Raw genomic sequence first — 21,341 nt, 5'->3', positions numbered from 1 at the left:
AAATGATATAGCGAAAGTTAAGCGAAGTTTATGAAGCCTCCAGCAGTGAGGCATTGTCAGATTTTGTGGTCCTCCTGCCCGCCCTTCGTTTTCCTGTCCCTTTCGCCGTTCGACAACCCTTACATAATTTGTGGACATCACCCAACATGACCTTTTGACGAGTTCCCCGTTGGGCGACACGTAACTCCATTATTCACTTGTCAATGGATCAATCCACCAATTTACTCAAACCAGCTATTTACGAGGGAGGAACCTGCTTCGCAACGCTTCAAAAAAGTGCAATTTTTGTGATTTATTTCTCAACAACAATGGAACGTCCAAAAACCTAAGAATAGGAGAACTTTTGTATGTTATTGGACACTATGACACATCCAAATAGCAGGTAATTAAATTTGCTGTAAAGGGAACTCTATCTTCATAATTTTAAACTTCTAGTTTGTAAACGCGTAGAACATTTGTGGGTCTATTCCAACAACTTTTTTGTCTAACCTTAAAATACCGTATTTTGTAACGTGAAATCGTTTACTGGATTTTCCGTTTTACATCTAATTGGGTAATTTTTAATATCACGAAGAGAGAAAGCCGACTTGGATGCAAAGAAAAGTATAAATTTTTTCCTCCTTACCAATCGGATGATTCTGCTACTTTTAAATAGACCCTACGCCTGGGATGGTCCTTAAAAATTATGCAGGATACCTATAAAACTTCCACTTTAGGCCCCTTTGCTGATAAAATATCTTTCAAGAGGCGTAAATTTGCCTCGAAGGATTTACGGCTCTTAAATTTTGAAAAACGCGTTCTAATGCTATAGAAATTAAGTTTGAAAAAGAAGTCAGTTTCAGGTCAAAACTATTTGTTGATCCCGATAGTTCGATATCCACTACATAGGTACGATATATCACAATCAATATCTCTTTGCATAATTAGATTTACCTCAATTCATAAATAATGCATCAATATTTTGTTTAATCAAAGTTTTATCAAAATTTAGCTTACTAATCGTAAATCTATGGAATAGTATATTATGTGAAAATTGACATCACGTTTTCAGTTACCTCTGAGTATCTGTTGCAGAATTAGTAAATGCCCTACGAACAAGCTAAATTATCCTTTGAGTCACGTATAGTTTCTATCAATTAGATAATTCATCTATTCACTTACCATATGTTGAACGAATTGTTGTTGCGACGATTTGATTGATTGTGAATTGTCAATAAATAAACTGCTGTCACATCAGTTGTTATTTATATAATTCATAGTATTTATCGAATTTTTGAGATGCGTACGATTCATTTTTTGTTCCTTTATTACTCGAAAGTAATTCTGTAGTGATCGATTTTTGCTGACCCTTGACGTGTGCAAAGTTACTGTGCAGTGTTCATTCTTTCGTTCAGTGACCAAAACCGGATTTCTTCGGGATGACTTGTCTCTCAATTGCTAATCCCTCAATCGCGAGTACACTGTTATGGGTGTAGTTCGACTAAAGAGGTTGTTTGCCTAAAAATCGATACTTTTTATCAATTTATCACGAAATAGTCGTACGTTGAATATTCATCAAATTATTACGTTTGCAAGCCACAACGCATGTGTAAGCTTGTTTAAAAATATAAAAACAGACGATCTTTTAATTATAAAGAACAGCTTAGATATCGATGCTTCGATTCAAATCGCTTTAGAATGGTTCAAAGTACAGTATATTTGTTCTAAGTTAGGCACTCTACGTTGGCTGATTTTATCGAGAGAACAATTTTTCATAAACTTTTTTACAAAGCTTTTTCTTTTGACATTTTGGCATGTTTGAACTTTAAATTTTGCAATCTTGCAGGGATATTGATTATAATCAATAAATTGCAATATTGAATTGGCTACTGAAAAATGAATCTGCTCTAGCAAATTCGTAAAAAACAGTCTGCTACGAAAAATAAGTCATCGTGGAGTAAAACACAATGCAGCTATTAGTTTTTTTTTTTTAACCATTTTAAAGCAGTTTGAAATAAAGCATCAAACATCTAAACTATCGTTTGTACTTGTGGTATTCTCTATTTTTGTACTTTCAAACAGAACTCCGCCGCTTACAAATTTCGAAATTTGATGAGTATTCATATAATAATAAACTTGATACAGAATCGAAGTTTGTGGAATGAGTTTCAACGAATTTAACGGCAGGCGGTAACATAAAAGAAAACATGGGTTGAATTTTTGCATAAACTAATAAAGAAAGATTAGTTATTTCCAAATGATACTTCTTATAAGGAGGACGGGTGATAAAGGTTTTTGGGAGGTTGGTCGTAGACGAGGGTTGCGAGGAGGTTGGGAGGTAACTGCTTAATTCTAGGCGATCCAAGGGCCCCATGGAATTCCTTAACTGTGGTGAGAAAGGCGCCTTACAGGTCATCCAGAAGGTGTGCGTCTTAGGGATAATTGCTTGGCACCGCCGCCACGAACTTGGCTTGGAGGTTTGGTCAGACCATCGGTGGATTGTAAAATTTACAATCCTCGCTTTCCAGACCACTTGAACAGCGTTCCTCAGGCCCTTAGTTTCGACTTATTCTATCTATTTTAAGGAGGGACTTTGGTGAAATTTTGGCCAAAATAGGGTTTTCGAATTCTTGGCTGACCGAAAAAAAGTCGTATGAGAAAATCCTTCTACCAATTTTCAGATTATGGTAATATAGGCTTTGATAAGAACTTCAACCTCCTCTGATGAGAACGAATGGTCTAGAATCGTTTCGAAGGAGCTTCCTGCCACCGCACCGAAAATCCCTTACGCATACAGTTTCATTGCAAGAGACTGTAATTTTTTTTCTCCAAGCCTGTACCGCCACAATCTAAAAATTGGTGGAAGGACTGTCTTACACAACAAATTTCAACCGATAATTGAACCGAAGTCTCCTCTTGGTATCTTTTTACCGATCAAAAGGCTGTACCCTACTTTTCCACCGAGTTGAAGAGACGTGGAGTGTGTAAAAATTATCGATTTACGACAAACTAAGCTCCGGATAGAAACTTCGAGCACAAATGTGTGAATGTGCTGTTCATCTTGATTGCTGATGCATGTCTTTCATACGCCTTGTTGAATGTACTGTGTACAGATTGTATCAAAATTTTCTGAGGTCAAAGGAGCTTGTAGAAGGAATTCGTGCAAATATTCATACGCGTGTTCTATTCTGGCTGTTTAAACAATACTCACGCCACATATCTTCTCCTCCACGCCAACGCAGCTGAGGGATAGAATAAAGGATGACTCCAAGTAAGTTAATAAGCTCGAGCTTTAGCCCACCAAGCCCTGTTACGCGTGGAATGAGGAGAAAGGTAGATGTATGAGAATAAACAAGAATATAAGCGAAGATGCGGCGACTCCCACAGGGCAGAAGAAGTGAAGATGGGAAGAAGCAAGAAATATGAAAGTGAAGGCATAACGGAGTAAAGTAAAAGCAAGGGTAGGTAGACATACCCGTATGGGAGGTATTGCAAACGTTTATTGTCGTTCGTATATTAGGGTCCTTTTATTCCTCAACCCGCTGTAAGCTCCCGGGCTTTTATCCCTCTTCCATTTTAAGTCATGTATTTTCCCCAAACCTCCGGCGTTCGCGAGAACTCGATAATCGAAGAACGTGTAGAACGAGTATTAGGAAAGTATAACCTTTTATGGAGATCTTTGTTCTTTTTCTCAATTCTCATTTTGAATATTTAATTTTCATATTTTCTTTACCGTAACGGAGCTTTAGCATGATCAAATAAAATTCACATTACTTTCAAATAAAAGAATTTGGCTAAACGAACGAAATGTAAACCTCGTGTTACAAGCAGTGAGAACAATAGGTTCTTTCCATTGGAAAAAATATATGTATTTTTATTGGGCAAAGAAACCCAAAGTAATTGGTTTTTATATATATATATATATATATATATTTTTCCATCAAGAAGATTAATTGCGAATGTTATGTGCAATTCAATTTCCCTGATTTTCTAATATACCTACAGATATATCTTATTACGGGTGACATCGTGTTCTCGTCGTTTTCAATCTGTTATTTTTACTTCAATTTTTGCTGAATTTAAAAATTAAAGAGTGGGATCTATTTTTTTATTTTGTTTTATTTTAATTCTCTACTTTATAACAAACAAAATTTTACGTGGCAAGGCCCATTATGAAATTCTTTTAAGAATGGGAAATTCCCCATACGTTGGAATATGTACATATATTAATGCATTTCATGGAAAAGTAGAAAAACTGTTCGAAAATATTGTTATAACATACAGAAATAGAAACATGAGAGAATTCATTTTACAAAATATGATGAAAAACAAAATAAACTAATCACCACAAGGATTGGCAAAAAAAAAATAAATAAATAAAAAATAAACCACGAGAACTGTTGAAAACCATTTTCATAGGGTGACAATAATTGCTCTATTCTATTAACTTACACTTATAAAAAAAAAATAAAAAGAAGATTGAAAAATCACAATGTAATAGAGGGTAAGAAAATACAATGGGTATAAAATTTACGATTAAGTATGCTATTTCTGTGTATATATATATATAATATATGTGTGTACATGTCGGATATTTCACAACACTCAACCAACTTCGAATCTAGACTGTTTCGACTTTATTACACACGTTCATATATCTTTGTTCTCGGTGTGAGAAATTTTCAGATTTCTCACAGATTTTCATTTTTACAAACAATTCCATAGATGAATTCATAACTACTCCGTGTGCTGTTGTGAAAGAAACACCGACAACATGGCAACTCGAAACAAGACTTAAGATTCCATTAGCGATAGTTTTCTTTTTCGCTATACAGCCAAATTTTCTCAAACGCTTTTACATTTTTCCAAATAAAATGTTTCGCCAAAAAATTCTAACTTTTGAAGTTCAATACAAATATCAAAGTTTTATTTCCATTTTGTTCATATAATTTTTCAGTGGATCTCAACATTTCGTGACGTAAAAAAAAAAAATAAAAAAATTGTGCAAGAACACAGAAAGTGAAGGGAATTGCGGTTATACCGGAAAAGTCTTATTAAGCTTATTGTTTAGTCGTTGAACTTTTACGAATTTTTCGAAAACTTGTTGCAGCGGATGTTATGATTTGACATTGAAAAATGAACTTTGAAGAGATATCTACATGGTTCTCAAAGTAGAAAGCATAATGTTAAAAAAACTTGAAACAACTTGAAGTTTGTCAAGGTCAGACGATGATCGAGTGGAGTAAAACAGCCCACTGTATGTGTACATGCCTAATATGATCTGAGCGATATATTTAGCTGGCTGGGAGTTTAATAGCAGTTACGTGTGAATTGATCAATAAACAATCAATATGTGGGATACAGTTGAAACGATAAATCATACTTGTATAAATGTGAATTATTACTGGATTTGATGATTCATGTTTGTGTGCGTATGTAGTACCTATATAATCAATTGTATAAAACTGCTCGTGCTTAGGATGCCGTGTATATGTATAACTGGAGAATTTAATCAGCTACGTAAACTTGATTACTATTGAGATCGTTCTTACAGCTTGACTTGTACGTTAATCTATGTAATATTATTAATAATATCAATAATCGTGATAATAGTAATATGGGGCAGAATTCCTCAAGTGTACCAGTCCCGAAAAAAGTTATCCGAAGGGCTGAAAATCTGGCTAATTGTTGGCTTACGGGACGGTACTACTCACACCAAAAATTTATTTACCTCGAGAAATAAAGACTGAGGTGGAGGAGGTACATATTTTTAGCTTTCGTTACAAAGCCTTATCTTCAAACGCTTGTGACTTTTTTCCTGATGCGGAAAGAAAAATTCACCTAAAACGTTCTCAATAGGGTTCTTTTCCAATTTTTAGTAAATCAATTTTCAGCCCGATCGGATAACTTTTTTTTGGCCTGGTACACTCGAGGAATTCCGCCCCTAATGTATGTTGAGATAGAACGAACGCTATCGAGCCAAACGGATCCCCAAAACTTCAATGAAAGCAGGTTTTCACCGAAGAATGATCCAGGCATGTCGTTTTAACTGTCAATAACCTGCAGTTCAATTTATTTCAAGTCCCCGAGCACTTACGGCTATCCAAAATCGCTACGAATCTCCCAAGTTACCGTTGTCAGTGAACACTCGGGGAAAACCTTATTGCAGTTGGCTCAAAGTTTTAGACGGACATTAGAGGGGTCTTCCAACTTGTTTAGCGTCATTGGAAGTCGTTCCGAGTCCCGGAAAGTCGCTGGGGGTTGTGGACGGCAATCCAGCTCGTATCAAGAAGCATTAAACTGTTTGAACGAATCAGAAATTGGTCGAAAGTCAGGGGCATACAGTTCTGTTCGTTTTGAGAAAATTCAAACGTAATAACTTCGGTTACGTGAGATAGTTGAATTTTTTAAATTGTTTCACATTTAAAATCACCGAAAGGTGAAAAACAAACTTTTAACTAATCGAATTTGCGACTATCCCATTGAAGATATTTATTTGGAATTTGTTCCAAGGACTGAAACATTCTGTACGAATATCTTTAACTGATTCTTGAATTCACTGCAAGCTTTCCAGTGGCAGTATTGTTTACAGAGACTTTGAATAAACACTGGTCAGTCGCTTTTTCTGTCCCGAAGTATAGATTGTTTAAATAAAAGATCGAAGTCCTCTCAGTTTTCATTACTACTTAAACTCGTCATCCGTAATAGACGATCTTCACGATCAAGGACTTGAGAAAATAGTACATTGCGTTGGAAGTCCGAAAAGTGGGAAATTTCCGATCCGTGTGTAGTTTGCCACGCAATTAGTCTAACCCACTATTAGTGACCATCGATTTGCAGTATTATAACGACTGATGGGAGAGCTGAGTTATCTGTTACCAAAGAATTAAAGTCCGAAATACTTATAACGAGGTGAAACAGCTACTTTTATCGTATTTTCAAAAGGTTGCTACTATTTTATATGAGATTTGAAAGAATTAAATATAAAATATTCCAAAGTAAAGTTGGATTTTACATAACACCAGAAGTTTTCTGTAATAGCCAAGTACGACCTGAAATTCGTGAATACAACGTTTCATTCTATTTTTCGTGAAACATGTAGACTTCACTATAAGTTTCCTGAAACTCCCAAAATCGTTATTCATCTCCACTTTCCAAAATCCAAATCCATTTAAAAGAAAACTATACATGGAATAACTTTTCTGAATTTCGTTTAAATGAAGTTTTCGGAACATTTCAGCGAGACTCTCAGGTCATCGCTTAAATCTTATAGAAATCTGGAAGACGGCATCCAAATTGAGTAAAAATCAATATATTTTGCAAGATAATGAACAACACAACTATCTAATATCCACTTGGAATAATCGAGAATTGTTGAAAACCCAGAATTGCCCGAATATTCGAAATTGTAACGGCAAAAAATCCTACAATCGGAGTTAAAAATTCATTGTTTAAATACATTTTTTCTAGAACTAGTACGAAAGCATAATATCAGATTGTACTCATTGTTAGCTCAATAGAATTCGTTCGTCTCTCTCACAAAGTTGAATTGCCTCATTTCACTACATTGGATACCTAACCTTAAAGTTATCTTACATTGAATATTTCTAATGTATATAAATAGTGTTAACATCAATTTCATGCATGGGTTCCACGTCACTGCAACAAAGATACGCTAGTGTATACACACATTTTGTAAACATCATTTCGGTTTTCCATTTTTCAATCATATTTTTTTGAAATATACAATAATTGTTCGGGAATACTTGTTAAGTATACATAAACCAAAACAAATCTCGCTTACATACTCGTTATGTAGGTATCGAATTTCTGCGATTAACACTCACTGATCACCCGGGGTCAATGCGACCCCGCTCACAACTTTAACGCTAAATCAGTACAAGCTGATGTGGTTGAGCGAGGCAAAATACAATTTTTTTCATGATCATCCATTTTTACTTTCCTCCAAAGTAGAACTTCCTCAGATCTCGGAATAAATCACTGTTAGATCGCTCACTATCTAGGTATTCTTTCCGAAAATCCATCACACTTGAAGAGCACCTACCAGAAATTTTATGAAGAAATATTTGAAAAAAATGCAAAAGTTAATGAATGAATTAAAGAAATTAAAACAATTTTTCCTATAAAGAAAGTCATTTTTGAGACTTATACACCTTTCAGATCATTTTCACCACTTCATTTTATTTATGTGTAACAAAATTTGCCTCTTAATCTATGAAAGTTTTTTGACGTTATTTTAACCAGCATGTTGCAGCCAGGAGGTGTGACCACGGAGGGTTAAGTGTTTATCGAGTACCCTATCTACCATGAAAATCATGTCACGCGAAACAAAGTTCAAGTGTGACAAAATCCGAGAAATTATACGCCAAACTTTTCTTGGTGCAGTTATCATTAGTTAAAAATGTTGAATAAACTTTTTTGCCACCGCTTCTGTTCCCTAGACTTTGTAGCAAGGTTCATTTGAGTTTTTGAGAAAACGCGCCGAATCCACAATCAAATTACCCGGTACTGTGGGGTATGAGTGCGCATGCGCGTGTTACGGTATTCAGCAAACGATAGATTGCAATGGCATCGGACTGTGTGCGAAGAGACGCGTGCGATGTATGCAAACATGTTGGGAGAACACAGATAAACGAAGGTCGACGAGACGTTTGCCAGACTGAAGACATCTTGGTTTATTTCACATCCCAACTCCACAGCTGCCAGCTGAGATAGTTTTGCAGGGAGAGTATGGAAATTCGAAACAATCAACTGTAGCTACAAATATATTTTCATTGCCAATGTGCATTCAGTTCATATTTTTAATCCAGAACCACAAATAAGAGCTGTCAATATATAGACTTTTCTGTGTGTTCTACACAGTCTTTCAAAAAATCAGTGACGCAAGACTGGTTGAATAAATACTCTCCAAATACATTCATGATCAAAAACAGATAATCAAAATTCCATGTACTAATTATGTATGTATACATTACAGACCACCCATTTAGTCTAGATTGCAATTGGTACGTGTATGTGTATTAGGGTGGTCCTTATCAAGGTGGAACGAATTTTTTCGAACCGCCCGCCAAGTCAACCTTAAATAATTCAAAAAGAGTTTCCAATTTTTTTCAGATTATTACCTGAACTCTAATCCGTGTCTGTAAGAGGGAGGACTTTCTCATTTAAAATACACGTATTTTGGACACATTCTCAGTACATATATCTTACTGCAAGAGTAATAACATACAAAAAAATCTATAACTGCGAGGTTTTAGCGGGCATGAGTGCTACTATCTGAGAAAAAATTCACACCATCCTACCAGGTAATCTAGACAAATTGCACTTCCTCTAAATGGAAAAAAGTCGGATTTCGACGGTGTGCAATTTTTCAAGATTGTATGGTATGATAATGTGAATTTTTTCCCGCATATTAGCACCAATGCCCAATGAAACCTCGCAGTTACAGATGTTTTTTGAGTATACTCTTACTATAAAATATATACTAAGAATATGTCCGAAACACTTGTATTTAAAATGGGGAAATCCACCCTCTTACAGGCACGGGTTAGGGTTGAAATAAAAAAACTAAAAAAATTAGGGAATTGTTTTTGAAGTATTTGAAGTTGATTTGGAGGGTTACCCGGAAAAAAATCGTCAACCCCCTTAATAAGAACTACCCTAATGTGTATACTTTCCCTTACACGAATCTAGAACAATTAAAAACTAGTTCTATTATTAAAGTATGGAATTTCCTTGGACGGCAATCATTCGTTACATATCACATATAACCATATTTGTGCCTTTGTATTGCAGAATCTTTCAGAATGTAGCACGAATGTTTTAAATCGTAGTTAAAATTTTGGCGAGACAAACAAAACAAGAAAAAGAAAAAATAACTCGGTGCTGGCTGATACGGTTTAAATCACATGTTATAAATATCTCTCCGGCAGTGAATGCAAGTTTTTTTTTTATTTCTTTTTATTTCTACAATCTCCATAAAAGCTAAATGAAGTCATCACGCGCTTACTATAAGACTGGTCGCCGGGCTGTGAGGAGATAACGCTCTAAGAGATGTGAGATTACGCTGCTATATCTAGGGTTTACAATTGTCTTGGTAAAACTCGAGTCAGTCTATGATAGAGATGGTTTATATGGAAAGAACCTGAAATGAGGTTAACGTAGGATAATCGGCTAGCAGATTTATAACGCGACACAGCTGTACCATATCGAAACTGAAACGCATCATACACATATATCATAAAACACACGAAGTCCTATATAATTAGCATCCTATGGCAAGTCAGTTGGCAATCAAAGAAATGGAAATTTGTCAAAAAATCGGCACGTTAGTTGGATGTGATATAACTATCGACACGAGAGTTTCTTACACTGGACTCCGACCTCCGTGCATCTGCACTGGAGGCAAGGTCCCGACAGTTCCGTAATGATCTTTCCAACGCGATACATTCGTCCGTAAATATTGCAGCCGGCTAATTTTAGGAGACTGCCAACCATCGTAGACACATCTTCGTCACGTACTTGGGCGCTGTTCGATGTATTGAATATCATTAGTGTGGTAGGTTTGGCAACAGAAGATTTGGCAGTCTGGGCCGGTGACGGTGAAGGCGTCGTTGATAGCGCAGTTAGCGTTGAAGAAGCCTTGGTAACTGTCTGACTCGTGGAGGTTTCTCCCGTAGAAAACACCGCTTGCTGAATAGAAACCTGCGCTGCAGGTTTTTCCGTTTTTGAGTCAGAAAATAAGAGGTCAAAAACGCTTTCAAAGGAATACATCGAATCCTCTTCGTCGTTTGAATCTCCTTGAGACAACTTGGTCACAGTATCCTTGGCTTTATCAGACTTGAGTGGAATGGATTCCGTGATTTCTGGGTTTGATTCGAATCCTAGATCTTGCATAGAGCCGTTGCTATTCAAACTGACATCCTTGTCACCGTATTTGGAATAGTTGAAACCTGAAGAGCTCTGAGTCACGAATTTATCGTTATGTTCTTCGTTATGCTGGGTATCATTGCCCACTTCCTGAAGAGGCTGATTCAAATGCTGAACAAAAGAATTATGGCCTACTTCATTGGCTACTGAGGTCGGTGAGTTCGAAACAATGACCTCGTCATCTTTGTGTGGGTTCATCTGGTCACCATGATTGTAAATCGGAGGTTCCATCAGCGAGGGATCTTGGTTGATGTCACCGTTCCGGATGGTAGAGCTTATCTTTATGCCGTTTGACATCGGTGTTGTCGGTCTCGGGGTGGAGATCCGATGCTCGGTAAGGTACGGTATCATGTCTTCGATCAAGGAAGGCAAGTCAGGAGCAGGTTCTGTTTTAATGACATCTCGAAAGGGGTCTGGTGTTGCGATTCCATCCACTGACTGAATCGGTTCGCGTTGTGACGGCATTGTCGCATCTGCACGGTCCAGCACCAGCGTTGGAGACTCGGGTGTATCGACTGGTAACAAATCAGACGGATTAACACCAGGTTGAATAAAGAGAATGGAAATAGACAACTGAATTAAAGCTGTCACTGCAAAAGTAACTCAATCATTGACTGTCGCACTTTATTGGGATTACAATTTACACATAACATTGCCTTATAGATATAGCACTAATATAGTTCAAGCAACAAATTTTAAGGTTCCATTCGTATCAGAAGGTCATTGTAATTGAATGCATCCGTAATTGGTGACCTGCTGCGAACTTATAAACTTGTGAATATTTATAATAACAAGTTTAGACTTTATTTCAGGGTTTTCAAAGACAATAATAAGTATACAAAATTTTAGGGTCATCGTAAAATTTAGTCATTGTATTAGAGAAGTGATGTCTTTTTAAGGGATGCCCTGGTCGAAAATTACCGACCTCGGTACTTTTTCCAATATTTTCTAGCCACATATGTTTTGAGTTGTATTTGTTCGGGATTGCATGTAGAATGACGATCTTGTGCCCTTTTTGAATAAAAAGTGCTTCGGCTTACATTTTAATTGATATAATTGACGCGTATACATTTTCTGACTCACCCGACCTAAAATGTCTTCGATTTTGACTGATTTCATAATTTCATCGGAATCTATTCCTCTACTATTTCGGAGATATTCGAAAAATCGATTATGACGATTTTGAATCACCGAATTTACCATAATGGAATGTAGCCCAAAGTGTAGTTTTTTTCTATGACCTCATTGTTATCCGATCAATGTGAAATATTTAATGTAAATAAGTACGCTGAATTTTTTCGACTAACCATGCAGTAAATATTCGATTTTCTTCCATAAATTACAGGTACCAAGATGGTGTATGATGGCGTTCATCGATTACACTAATAATACAATTTTCTATATTTTGTATTCACATTAAAGATACTACAGGTCAGCAACGAAATTCTTCTTCTTCTTCTTCTTCGACAAAAAAAAAAGAAACAGGTACGAAGGTTTTAATGTACCGAATTTATATCTGCTTTCCATTTTTTGCTGTCACGTATACATTGCACGACATTTTTTTTTATTGTTCAAAATTTAGAATTTGTCGTGTTTTGTTGTTGCTTAAATAGAATCTCTACATACAAAACCAGTTCAAACTGATGGAAAGAGAAAGAAAGATATCGCCTGACGTGGGTTTTAGAACAATGCGTCTGCACAGTTCTCGTTGTGACTTCGTGCACGCGATATGTTGAAAACTTGTTTAGCGGTTGTTTTTGTTTCATGCTGGTTCTTTTGGTAAGTTTTACACAGGATCTATATCTGTGGTGAAACTTTATGTTTATTCTCAACTATATAGCAAATCCAAGTATTTTATTGAATATCATTCCCATCTCACTTCCTAACCTCGAAGTATTTTAAATTCCTATGTTAAATATCAACGTGTAGTCACTTTTTTAACACTTGGATTTAGAGCGTACAGAGCAAAAAAAATATATATGTCGGAGAAGAATAAAGAGGATGCATCATCAAGTGAATTGGAAACTTGAACTTTGAATGAGTCCGCCGTATCAAGCGTCAAGCGTTATTCAACATGCTTTGAATATAGAACAAAAAAATGAATTGTTTATAACAACGCTTGGATGAAATCGACAGTCACGGAAAAGCAAGCGAATTGACCGGACGTGTTGAGATCATCGCGCTTTCTATAATGAACAATCCACAAATTGGAAATTCTACATTCTCTCCGCCTTTCCGAGGCTTTACCCCGACATATATATTAGAAACATCGAAATTTTTTGTGGTGAATTTTATTTTATTTTAGGTATAAAATGCGAAGAACTTACAAAATGCCAGTCCCAAAAACTACAAAATAACTAAAATTATACTGGTGAATCGATTTTCTGACGATTTTAACGATTAAAATTTTTAACTTTGTAACTTTTTTGATGAATATTGTTGCTATCATTAGTGTGTGATTATAATTTGTAAGCGCAAATAGAGTTTGTAGAAGAAAAAAAGTATTGCATGAAAAGTATACGTGGTACATGTTTTTTACTACTATATTTCGATACAAGAGCATCAAATCTATTATAATTACTAATAATAATAAAAAGGAGAAGAAAAAGATTTTATTGTTTGCAGACCAGTGTACTTAAAAGAAGACTACGAGACAGAATTCTTTCAACTGTTTTCTTTCGAACTGTAGTCGCACGAAAAATAACCGACGATAATTGTATTTTCCACAGAACCAAGCCTCAAACAACGTCGTAGAATCAAAGTTTCATAAAAGTCTCCATTCAAAGGGATCAAGGGACATAACAACCAGATAGATATAGCAAGTGAAAATTCCTGAGACAAATTCCCGGTCAAAGGAATGTAAGGATATACCGCAGTAACGACAGACAAGAGTGAAAAAAACACGGTTTCAATTTTTTAATTTTCCACCCAATATTCTCTTAGAAGAACGGCCCAGTAAAAGGGATTTTTGCAACAACATTTCATTCAAGATGCGTTTAACTCCAATTTGCTTAAATAATTCCCGGAGAAAGAGAACAGCACATAGTGATTAGAGAATTTGGATCGACTCACTGCAAATGATTTCGCCACAGCATCCAAGGTCACTATTGACTCGCCTACATCCAATTTTCAATGGTGGACATTTTTCGTCAGAGCACACGACCTCACCGTAGTAGCATATGCATATCACGCACAAACCGCTGTCAGGAATGAATTCTCCGTGGCGATACTGTCTCGTATCAAAGTGGCAGCTGGACATTGACGGGCCTTCAGACAGATTGGAAGGGTGAGGAATTAGTTACGTACATAAAGGTAGAAATTGCACGGAGAGAATATAACAGAGGATCGCTTGTGAGCGATCGAAGAGGAGTAGGTAGACTGATCAAGTATCGGGCGCTTTCTTACCGTCCTCCTTTCTATTCGGATTTGTGATGTCTGCGGGAACTACGGTTACACCGGTGCCAATTTCCAAGCTCAGATCGGTCGAGTGATAGGATGCTTCGAAATAGGGTGGATCTTTGGGGACGAATCCGCCTGTGAAATGCTTAACGTTAGACCTGGCATTGGATTACCCCATCAAGTTGGAGCTATCGTTTCGGCTTGATCCCGTAACCCTATCTCCCTCTACCCAATTTATACCTACGTATAAACGTTTAATATAGGTATACGCTGATACTGGGGATGCCGTCTTATTGTCAGTATCGCGACGCCGAGTCGTCAGGTGAATCAAATAGCATTCGATAATCTATTTGATAAGGAAAGTACCCAAGGTGTGCTTTAGCGATTTTCTTTATTCTGTGACGTTGTAGTGCATGAAAAAACATTAGAGAAACATTATTTTTACGTTCTGATTCGGCTGCTTGAAAGGTAAAAACCACCTTTAACCCTTGGAAGCATACATTTTTCCTTACGATTTCATTGAAACTGGGTATATAAGGGTTCTTGAGGTCACTGATTTAAAAAATATGGTCAGATCTGAGAAATTTGCAAAATTCAAAATGGTGGATCTAATATGTCGGACTGAAAATGTAAAGATGTAATGTAAAATATTAAGAGATCTTTTTTGTAGAACATTAAATTTCCTTTAAGAATCTGTCATGATCTTTTTTATACATTCGTTGATTCGTTAGTCACGAAATTCCAAATTAAAAAAGTCAAATCGAAAAATTATATCAATTTATTAAGCTTAATTACTCGGAAACGGCTTGTCTGACAAAAATCTATAATCAGACCTTTTTTGTAGGGAATTTAATTTTATAAAGGGATAAGTGAACGTAAATTTTTTCACTTCAATATTTCGACAGTTCTGACGTAAAACATCAAATTATTACTAAAAATCAAAAATAGCGATGATAGACCTCTTAAAGTTAATATTAAGGGCTTAAAATTTCATGAAATTTTTTTTTGCCATACTGAATGATATTCTCAATATATTTTTCAAACAAAAAAAATGGTCAATTTTTTTGGCCCAGTCTAGTGTTGATTTGTCACGCGATTTCTGAAGGAGATAAAATAAAGTGCGGTCAAAACTTTATTCTTAGGTCAGTATTTGGTAATTCAAATGTATCGACGGATGTTTGCTCTACACGATACTTTATTAAAGCTTAAAATTGATCACTTATTGAAGAAAACGCATTTCAATTCGTTGAAAAACATCGTATCACGAAAGGAATTCAAAGCCGTGACGTACGCATTATTATTTGCACACTTTGTCCACTACGCTATCTTACCACGTTAATATTTGTGTAATTTTATTTTCTTCGATTTGAGGTCCATACTCAAACTGGTAGTGTATAGTACTACTAATTTTAAATTCAATTCATGTAACGATTCCAAGTGTCAAAGTGGCTGATGGAACCACTACTTTTATGTATTACAGTTGGAAACTCGGTTTTACTATTCTGCATGAAATGTGTGGTCGAGTTTCACCAACTATTTGCTACAGCGATTTTAACAAAATAAGATAGTAAACGTTGCTATACCTCATTTCGATAATAGTAAGTCGTCAATACAATGCACGTAATTATACTCACAATGCGCAGGGTCGAAAATTATGATATAGTAATATGTAATGATTGAAATAGTAAAAATAATTACTATTTGATGATTGTTATTGTGACTACAGCAATTCTTTCCGCCCCTTTAAAACAATTTTTAATACGAGATACAGTGTTGTAATGGATTAGTTTCTTCAACCTACGCAGCTAGGTACTCTAAATTCAAATTTGAAATGAGCAAACTTTGACATTCGTATGACTTAGTCCTCCCTGGTTATAAAAAGGAAAAATAAAAGTTAACTTTCGTTAGAAACGAAGTTTCAGTCGTGCCCAGCCAGTCATCTCAAGCTTCAATAAAAACATTATTCATTATCATTTACTACCATGTATTATTATTACCAGTAATTAAAGTTTGTCACCTTCTTACTATTAAATATTAATTTTGGTCACGCGCCGACTCAATTCCCTGTTCAATAGCCACTACAAACCACAATTTGGATTCAGCTATGATTAATCAGTACAGTACAAAGTCATACAAATCTCAACTTTTCGTCAATTTTGCTTAGGAATACCAACAACCTCCTTTGCCTAAGGAAATGAGGTCACTAAAATATTACATTATGATACATGAACCCGCGAAAGAAATATTTTTTGAGGTAAACTCCCTCGGGCAAGTAAGCAGCTTCGAGAAATCGAGCTCTTTACTTGAAAAGAAAACTTTAAAACAACAGTTATTGAGAAAATTCCCCAAGGAGCGTATTTTTTTTTACCCTTCTTCATACCGTTCGCATGATTTTTTACAGAATTTTTTGATACCTATAAATGTTCCGCAATGCAGTAAGAAAACCAAATATTTCGTAAACAAAAAAAAATAGTATACCTTCTGTTTCAATAGGTGGACTGAATCTGTTTTCTCTGGTCACAATGTCGTAAAAATTGGAGCTTTCGGTGGTGCGTTGAGGTTCACGTATCGCACCAGCCGATCCTGACGGATACGCGGTGACACCGGAGGTCGTGTCCTTTTCGTTTTTCACCAGAGCATCAGCGGCCACGAAGGGAATTATCCTGAATAAAAGAATGACTTGTCGTTAAATGTTCGCGACGATTCGCGAGAGAGTCAAAAATTTAATTAAACAAAACGTTGGGGACCATCCAGACAATTGACGTTCTCCATTGATTCACCTGACGTTCGGAAGGGACGGAGGCAGCGTTGGTTCGTTGTAATAATCGTAGTCATCTACCTTCTCCCTCTGAGTTATATTCAAAATGGCTTGAACGTCAGGAGCTATTGATCGGACCGGAGTGATGGTCACCCCCTCAGCTTGGCCGACGGAAACGTTGCTTTTCAGCGTGACGTTCATCATGAAAATATCGTCGGGCATCAGGATCGTCGTGGGAGAAGTTGTGACCGATTCTTCCTGCGTCGAGGTAATCACCTTCTCCTTCATCGTTTCGGCTTCCCTGTGGCGCTCCCGCGTTCCAAGGATCGGCTCCTCCGTCGGTCCCGACGAATTGGATGCCATTGCAGTACTTCGAATCATCGCTTCCGTCGAGTCCAGCTCTTCGTCAACCCCCTGCTCCAAGGGATCACCCTCTGCTCCCGCAGATGTGCTCATCTCCTCGGTGGTGCTCCAACTTTCGGCTGAAGTGGTTTCTTCCGGCGTTGATACGGTGCTGACTGGAGCCTTGAGCTCGTGCGTCGATGTCTCCGGCACGGTGGTTGACTCTTTTGATAAGGTTGAGACCTCGGAGCTGGTGATCGCCTACATAAAGATGGGGATAATTGGTCCGCGTTATTTTGCATAAGTTAACGCTCGGACCCTGTCTCGACGTAGAAAAAATTACGCGCTGGTTCTAAACAACCCAGTATTCAGTCTAAGCAAAAGTGTGAATAAGAAAAATTGTAAAACAAAAGTCGAAAATTTTTAACTTTAGTCAATTAGCTCACATCACTATAATTATCATCTATTCGGATTCAGGTAAGTTTGTTTAATTGTTCAATTCTGTTCGAGTTGCGTTACTGTGTTGTAGTTTTTTCTGTCTTTTCATAAATCGAATGTCAACCACTTGTTGCTTCTGTCATTTCCTGAAGTCAAACTCCATTCTTAGCTACTCATTCTCATATATTACAAAATTATGCTGTATCAAAAAATATAGTGGTTCGTTATTAAAAATTCATTTCAGGTCTGGTATGAAAAAATCTGCTGAGACACGAAATGAGTCACGATGTATCAAAATCAGATGAATATTACGATTTTGGTAATTGAAAGCACGTATTATCTTTTTGAAACTATCGACCTTGAACTTTCCCCAAATGAATTTTACCACTTTTGCCATTTTCTATACTTATTCTCATATATCAAGGAAGAATTTTTATTAACGCAATTCGACCTAACGAACTTTCCAATTTTCCTTCACGAACCTTGATTCTGTGAATACTACTTTAGATTGATTTTTCTGTTCGGTTGTTCGTCCGACACATCATTAGTCGGAAGTGGTCACACTTGCCTCACCGGAAAAAGGACTCGAAAAAGTGTTCGACATCTGCAACGTCGTGGGTATTACCGGCTCCCCAGTCGTGTCAGGAAATATCTCGTTCCCCATGCTGTCCGTCTCGAAGGTTGACGTCGTGGAGGCTTCGCCGTTCGTGTAGGCAGACGACGTAGAATCCTCGGCCTCCACGTCCTTGGGATCAGTTGTGTAAGAGTCCCCCTCGATTATCCTGTGACCTCGGCCCTCCACAATTGCGTTTGACAGTATGGGACTCATCTGATTATCGACAGGCTGAAATACCCCCGTTTATAATCTCTCTCGCGTACCTATTTCAACTTGTTTCTGCCTGTCTCATCTTTTTCACGATCTCTCGGATCTTCCTGCAATTCACCACGTGGTACTCTCCGTCAAATTTAACAGACATTCGTCGTTATAATTATGCACGCGACATAAAATATCGAGGAGTTATCTGTACACAAGATTTTCTTTCGCGGTAATTCATTCGACTGTTAGTTCGAGTTTTATTTTCTGTACATAAGGTAAGTACCAGTCATTAATCCCGTCGTAATTATTGAACTTTTTTGGTTGTATCTGTGTGATCCTTAGTTCTAGAATTACCAAAGAATAAATTTGTAGCGTCAAATCTTCTAGCAATTAGTTTTAATCATCGAGAAATTCACAATTTATGCCGACAATTTATAATTGTGTAAAATAAAAGGGTCAATAATTGGGTCTAATCTTGTCAATAACTGCTACACTTATCTTATGTAGGTTTTTCTGCGGAATCATGCTGTCTCAAAGTGTCACGATTTTGCTTGAGATTCTAGAAATACATCAGAACTATCAATATTAATATAAACGTAGTATTCGGATACTTTGAGGAAGAAGTTCGTGGGGGAAGGTCATTGATTGTCACTTGACTTCCTCATCGATTGCCGTACAACAAACATTTTAAGCGCTTAGGATAGTCATTCTACCCTGATGATGGCTGGCTAGGCCTATCCGAAATTTCGAAAAATTTGCAATAAAGAATTTATAATGTATAATGTATAAAATAAATAACCTTTCCTGACGAATATTAATCATTCCATTAAACCGTAAGTTAATTACTCACGTTTAACGCCAAATGATGCAAGGCTGAGTGGAAATTAATGTATCGAATAGCGCGTCGAAATGGGCATAGCGCCGGTGGTCACAATTCCCGACAAACTAGGGATTTGAACGGATCATGCTAATTATAAGGTGCATCTTCACGCCAAATTTCAGAAGTATTATCACGGTTCTAGTATAAAAGATTTGGCTAAATGACACGTGGACGCATTGAACAAATGAATATCGGTCCATCAACAACGATGCAGTGATAAACCGACATGGGGAATATGCTTAGAAACTTCCTGGGTGTCAGGAGGTGAAGCAAACTCGATCATGTAGGTTAACTAGAACAAGGAAAATGCAGCAGGAACGTATTGGAAAATCGCCAATACAAAGGAATTTGAGCCATTAGACATAACAAGAACAGCACAAAGAACTGTAAAACTTTGCAATCAAAAAATAGCTTACCAATATAAAGAAGCGCACGGAACTTGAAAAATTCTTATTCCCACGCGTTAACTCGCTCCGGCGAAACAAACCAGGAAAAAGTCTATTAAAGTTTCACCAGCTGAGTCGCTCTTATGTCTGACCAAATACTTATTCTTCGAATACTCGCGCTTTTCGTATTTTCTCTCAAATATCATTGTCAGATATATTTCTTTATCTTAGTGGAACCTCAATTTTCATAATCAAGTCAATCAATAAATTTTCTATACCATCACATAATTAGTATTTTATTGGTATTAATAGATTAGGTGATTTTTGCAGAAATAAGGTTATTACTTTCCTTTTCTTATTCTTTTCTGTCTATTACTTTATTATTCTTCTATCTTTATTTCTTATCACTCGACTTATGTTAATTGTTCTTAATGTTGTCGACGTATGATAAAACTGTTCGTTATTTTCGTTTCATTAAAACACGGGAATTGTTTAATCAACCAATTACGCCTAGAAACGCGGATATCATTTCTCTGATGAGCATTTTCAAGTGCATATTGCTCATCATTAACTACAAAATCTAACATTGTATTTTTCTCCTTTTTTTTTTGATCTTCATATAGTCACTAATTACTAGGTTGCAATCTTTACGGCGCATCATAGGAACGAACTCACATGGCAATAGTTTTCCCTTTACACGATCATTCCGATGTACGGTGATGTTCAACAATGCTGCAATGATGGGCTTCCGGCTACCTTGTTTGCGGCCCGAAACAAAATACGAGTTCGATTCTATACGAATTATACGACAATGACTTCCAATCTCTCACGTCGGCTGCATCGCCAGTCATTGTCACATAATTCGTATAGAATCGAACTCGCGTTTTATTTCGGGAGGAAAACAAGTTAGACGAAAGGGTAAGGCATTAACGAATATTACTGTGCGGGGAAATTTTTTTTTTTTTTTCAATAATTGATAACGCACTTTTTTTACACCTTTGATTTTTCCAAATCAGAATTAAATATTCTGAAACTGAATATCCGAATTTTAAGACCTTGTCGAAGTGGTGATTCTGAATGAACCGGAGATATGGGCATTGATGATTGAACACAATATGTAAGTGCAAAAAAATTTTTCGGAGTGATTGTAAGTTGTAGAGTTGAATACAGTTTTTTGCCAGTTTTCATTTATAGAATGCGTATTCTCCAAATAGAGAATTATATTATCATTTCCAACCAACTGCAAAGTGCAAGTTGCGAACAAAGAAATAACTATCTCCTTAGGATTTATTGACTTTTGTCATTATAAATGTGTTTCTACGGTACGATGTAAAGATTAGGGGCCGTCCATTAATCACGTGAGGCTTGAAAGGGAGGGGGGGGGGAGGTTGC

At 36.6% G+C, this 21,341-nt stretch overlaps 1 protein-coding gene across 2 annotated transcripts in view; it reads right to left on the bottom strand.

Moving 5' to 3' along the window:
• Window positions 1-4,055: 4,055 nt before the first annotated feature.
• The window catches only part of LOC124182679, an 82,093-nt gene continuing 64,807 nt past the window's right edge, over window positions 4,056-21,341 (bottom strand). For both annotated transcript variants that reach the window (XM_046570236.1, XM_046570237.1), the window contains 6 exons: window positions 18,435-18,710; window positions 17,109-17,689; window positions 16,807-16,991; window positions 14,335-14,463; window positions 14,002-14,196; window positions 4,056-11,444 (listed from right to left, as the gene is read on the bottom strand). In XM_046570236.1, the coding sequence (XP_046426192.1) occupies window positions 10,348-11,444; window positions 14,002-14,196; window positions 14,335-14,463; window positions 16,807-16,991; window positions 17,109-17,689; window positions 18,435-18,710 (2,463 nt within the window). In that variant the 3' untranslated portion in view covers window positions 4,056-10,347. The remainder of the gene's footprint in view (window positions 11,445-14,001; window positions 14,197-14,334; window positions 14,464-16,806; window positions 16,992-17,108; window positions 17,690-18,434; window positions 18,711-21,341) is intronic.

Source organism: Neodiprion fabricii, chromosome 5 (genome assembly GCF_021155785.1).
Source record: "Neodiprion fabricii isolate iyNeoFabr1 chromosome 5, iyNeoFabr1.1, whole genome shotgun sequence".
NCBI classification, from domain to species: domain Eukaryota; kingdom Metazoa; phylum Arthropoda; class Insecta; order Hymenoptera; family Diprionidae; genus Neodiprion; species Neodiprion fabricii.
This window is presented reverse-complemented; position numbering and strand designations above follow the sequence as displayed.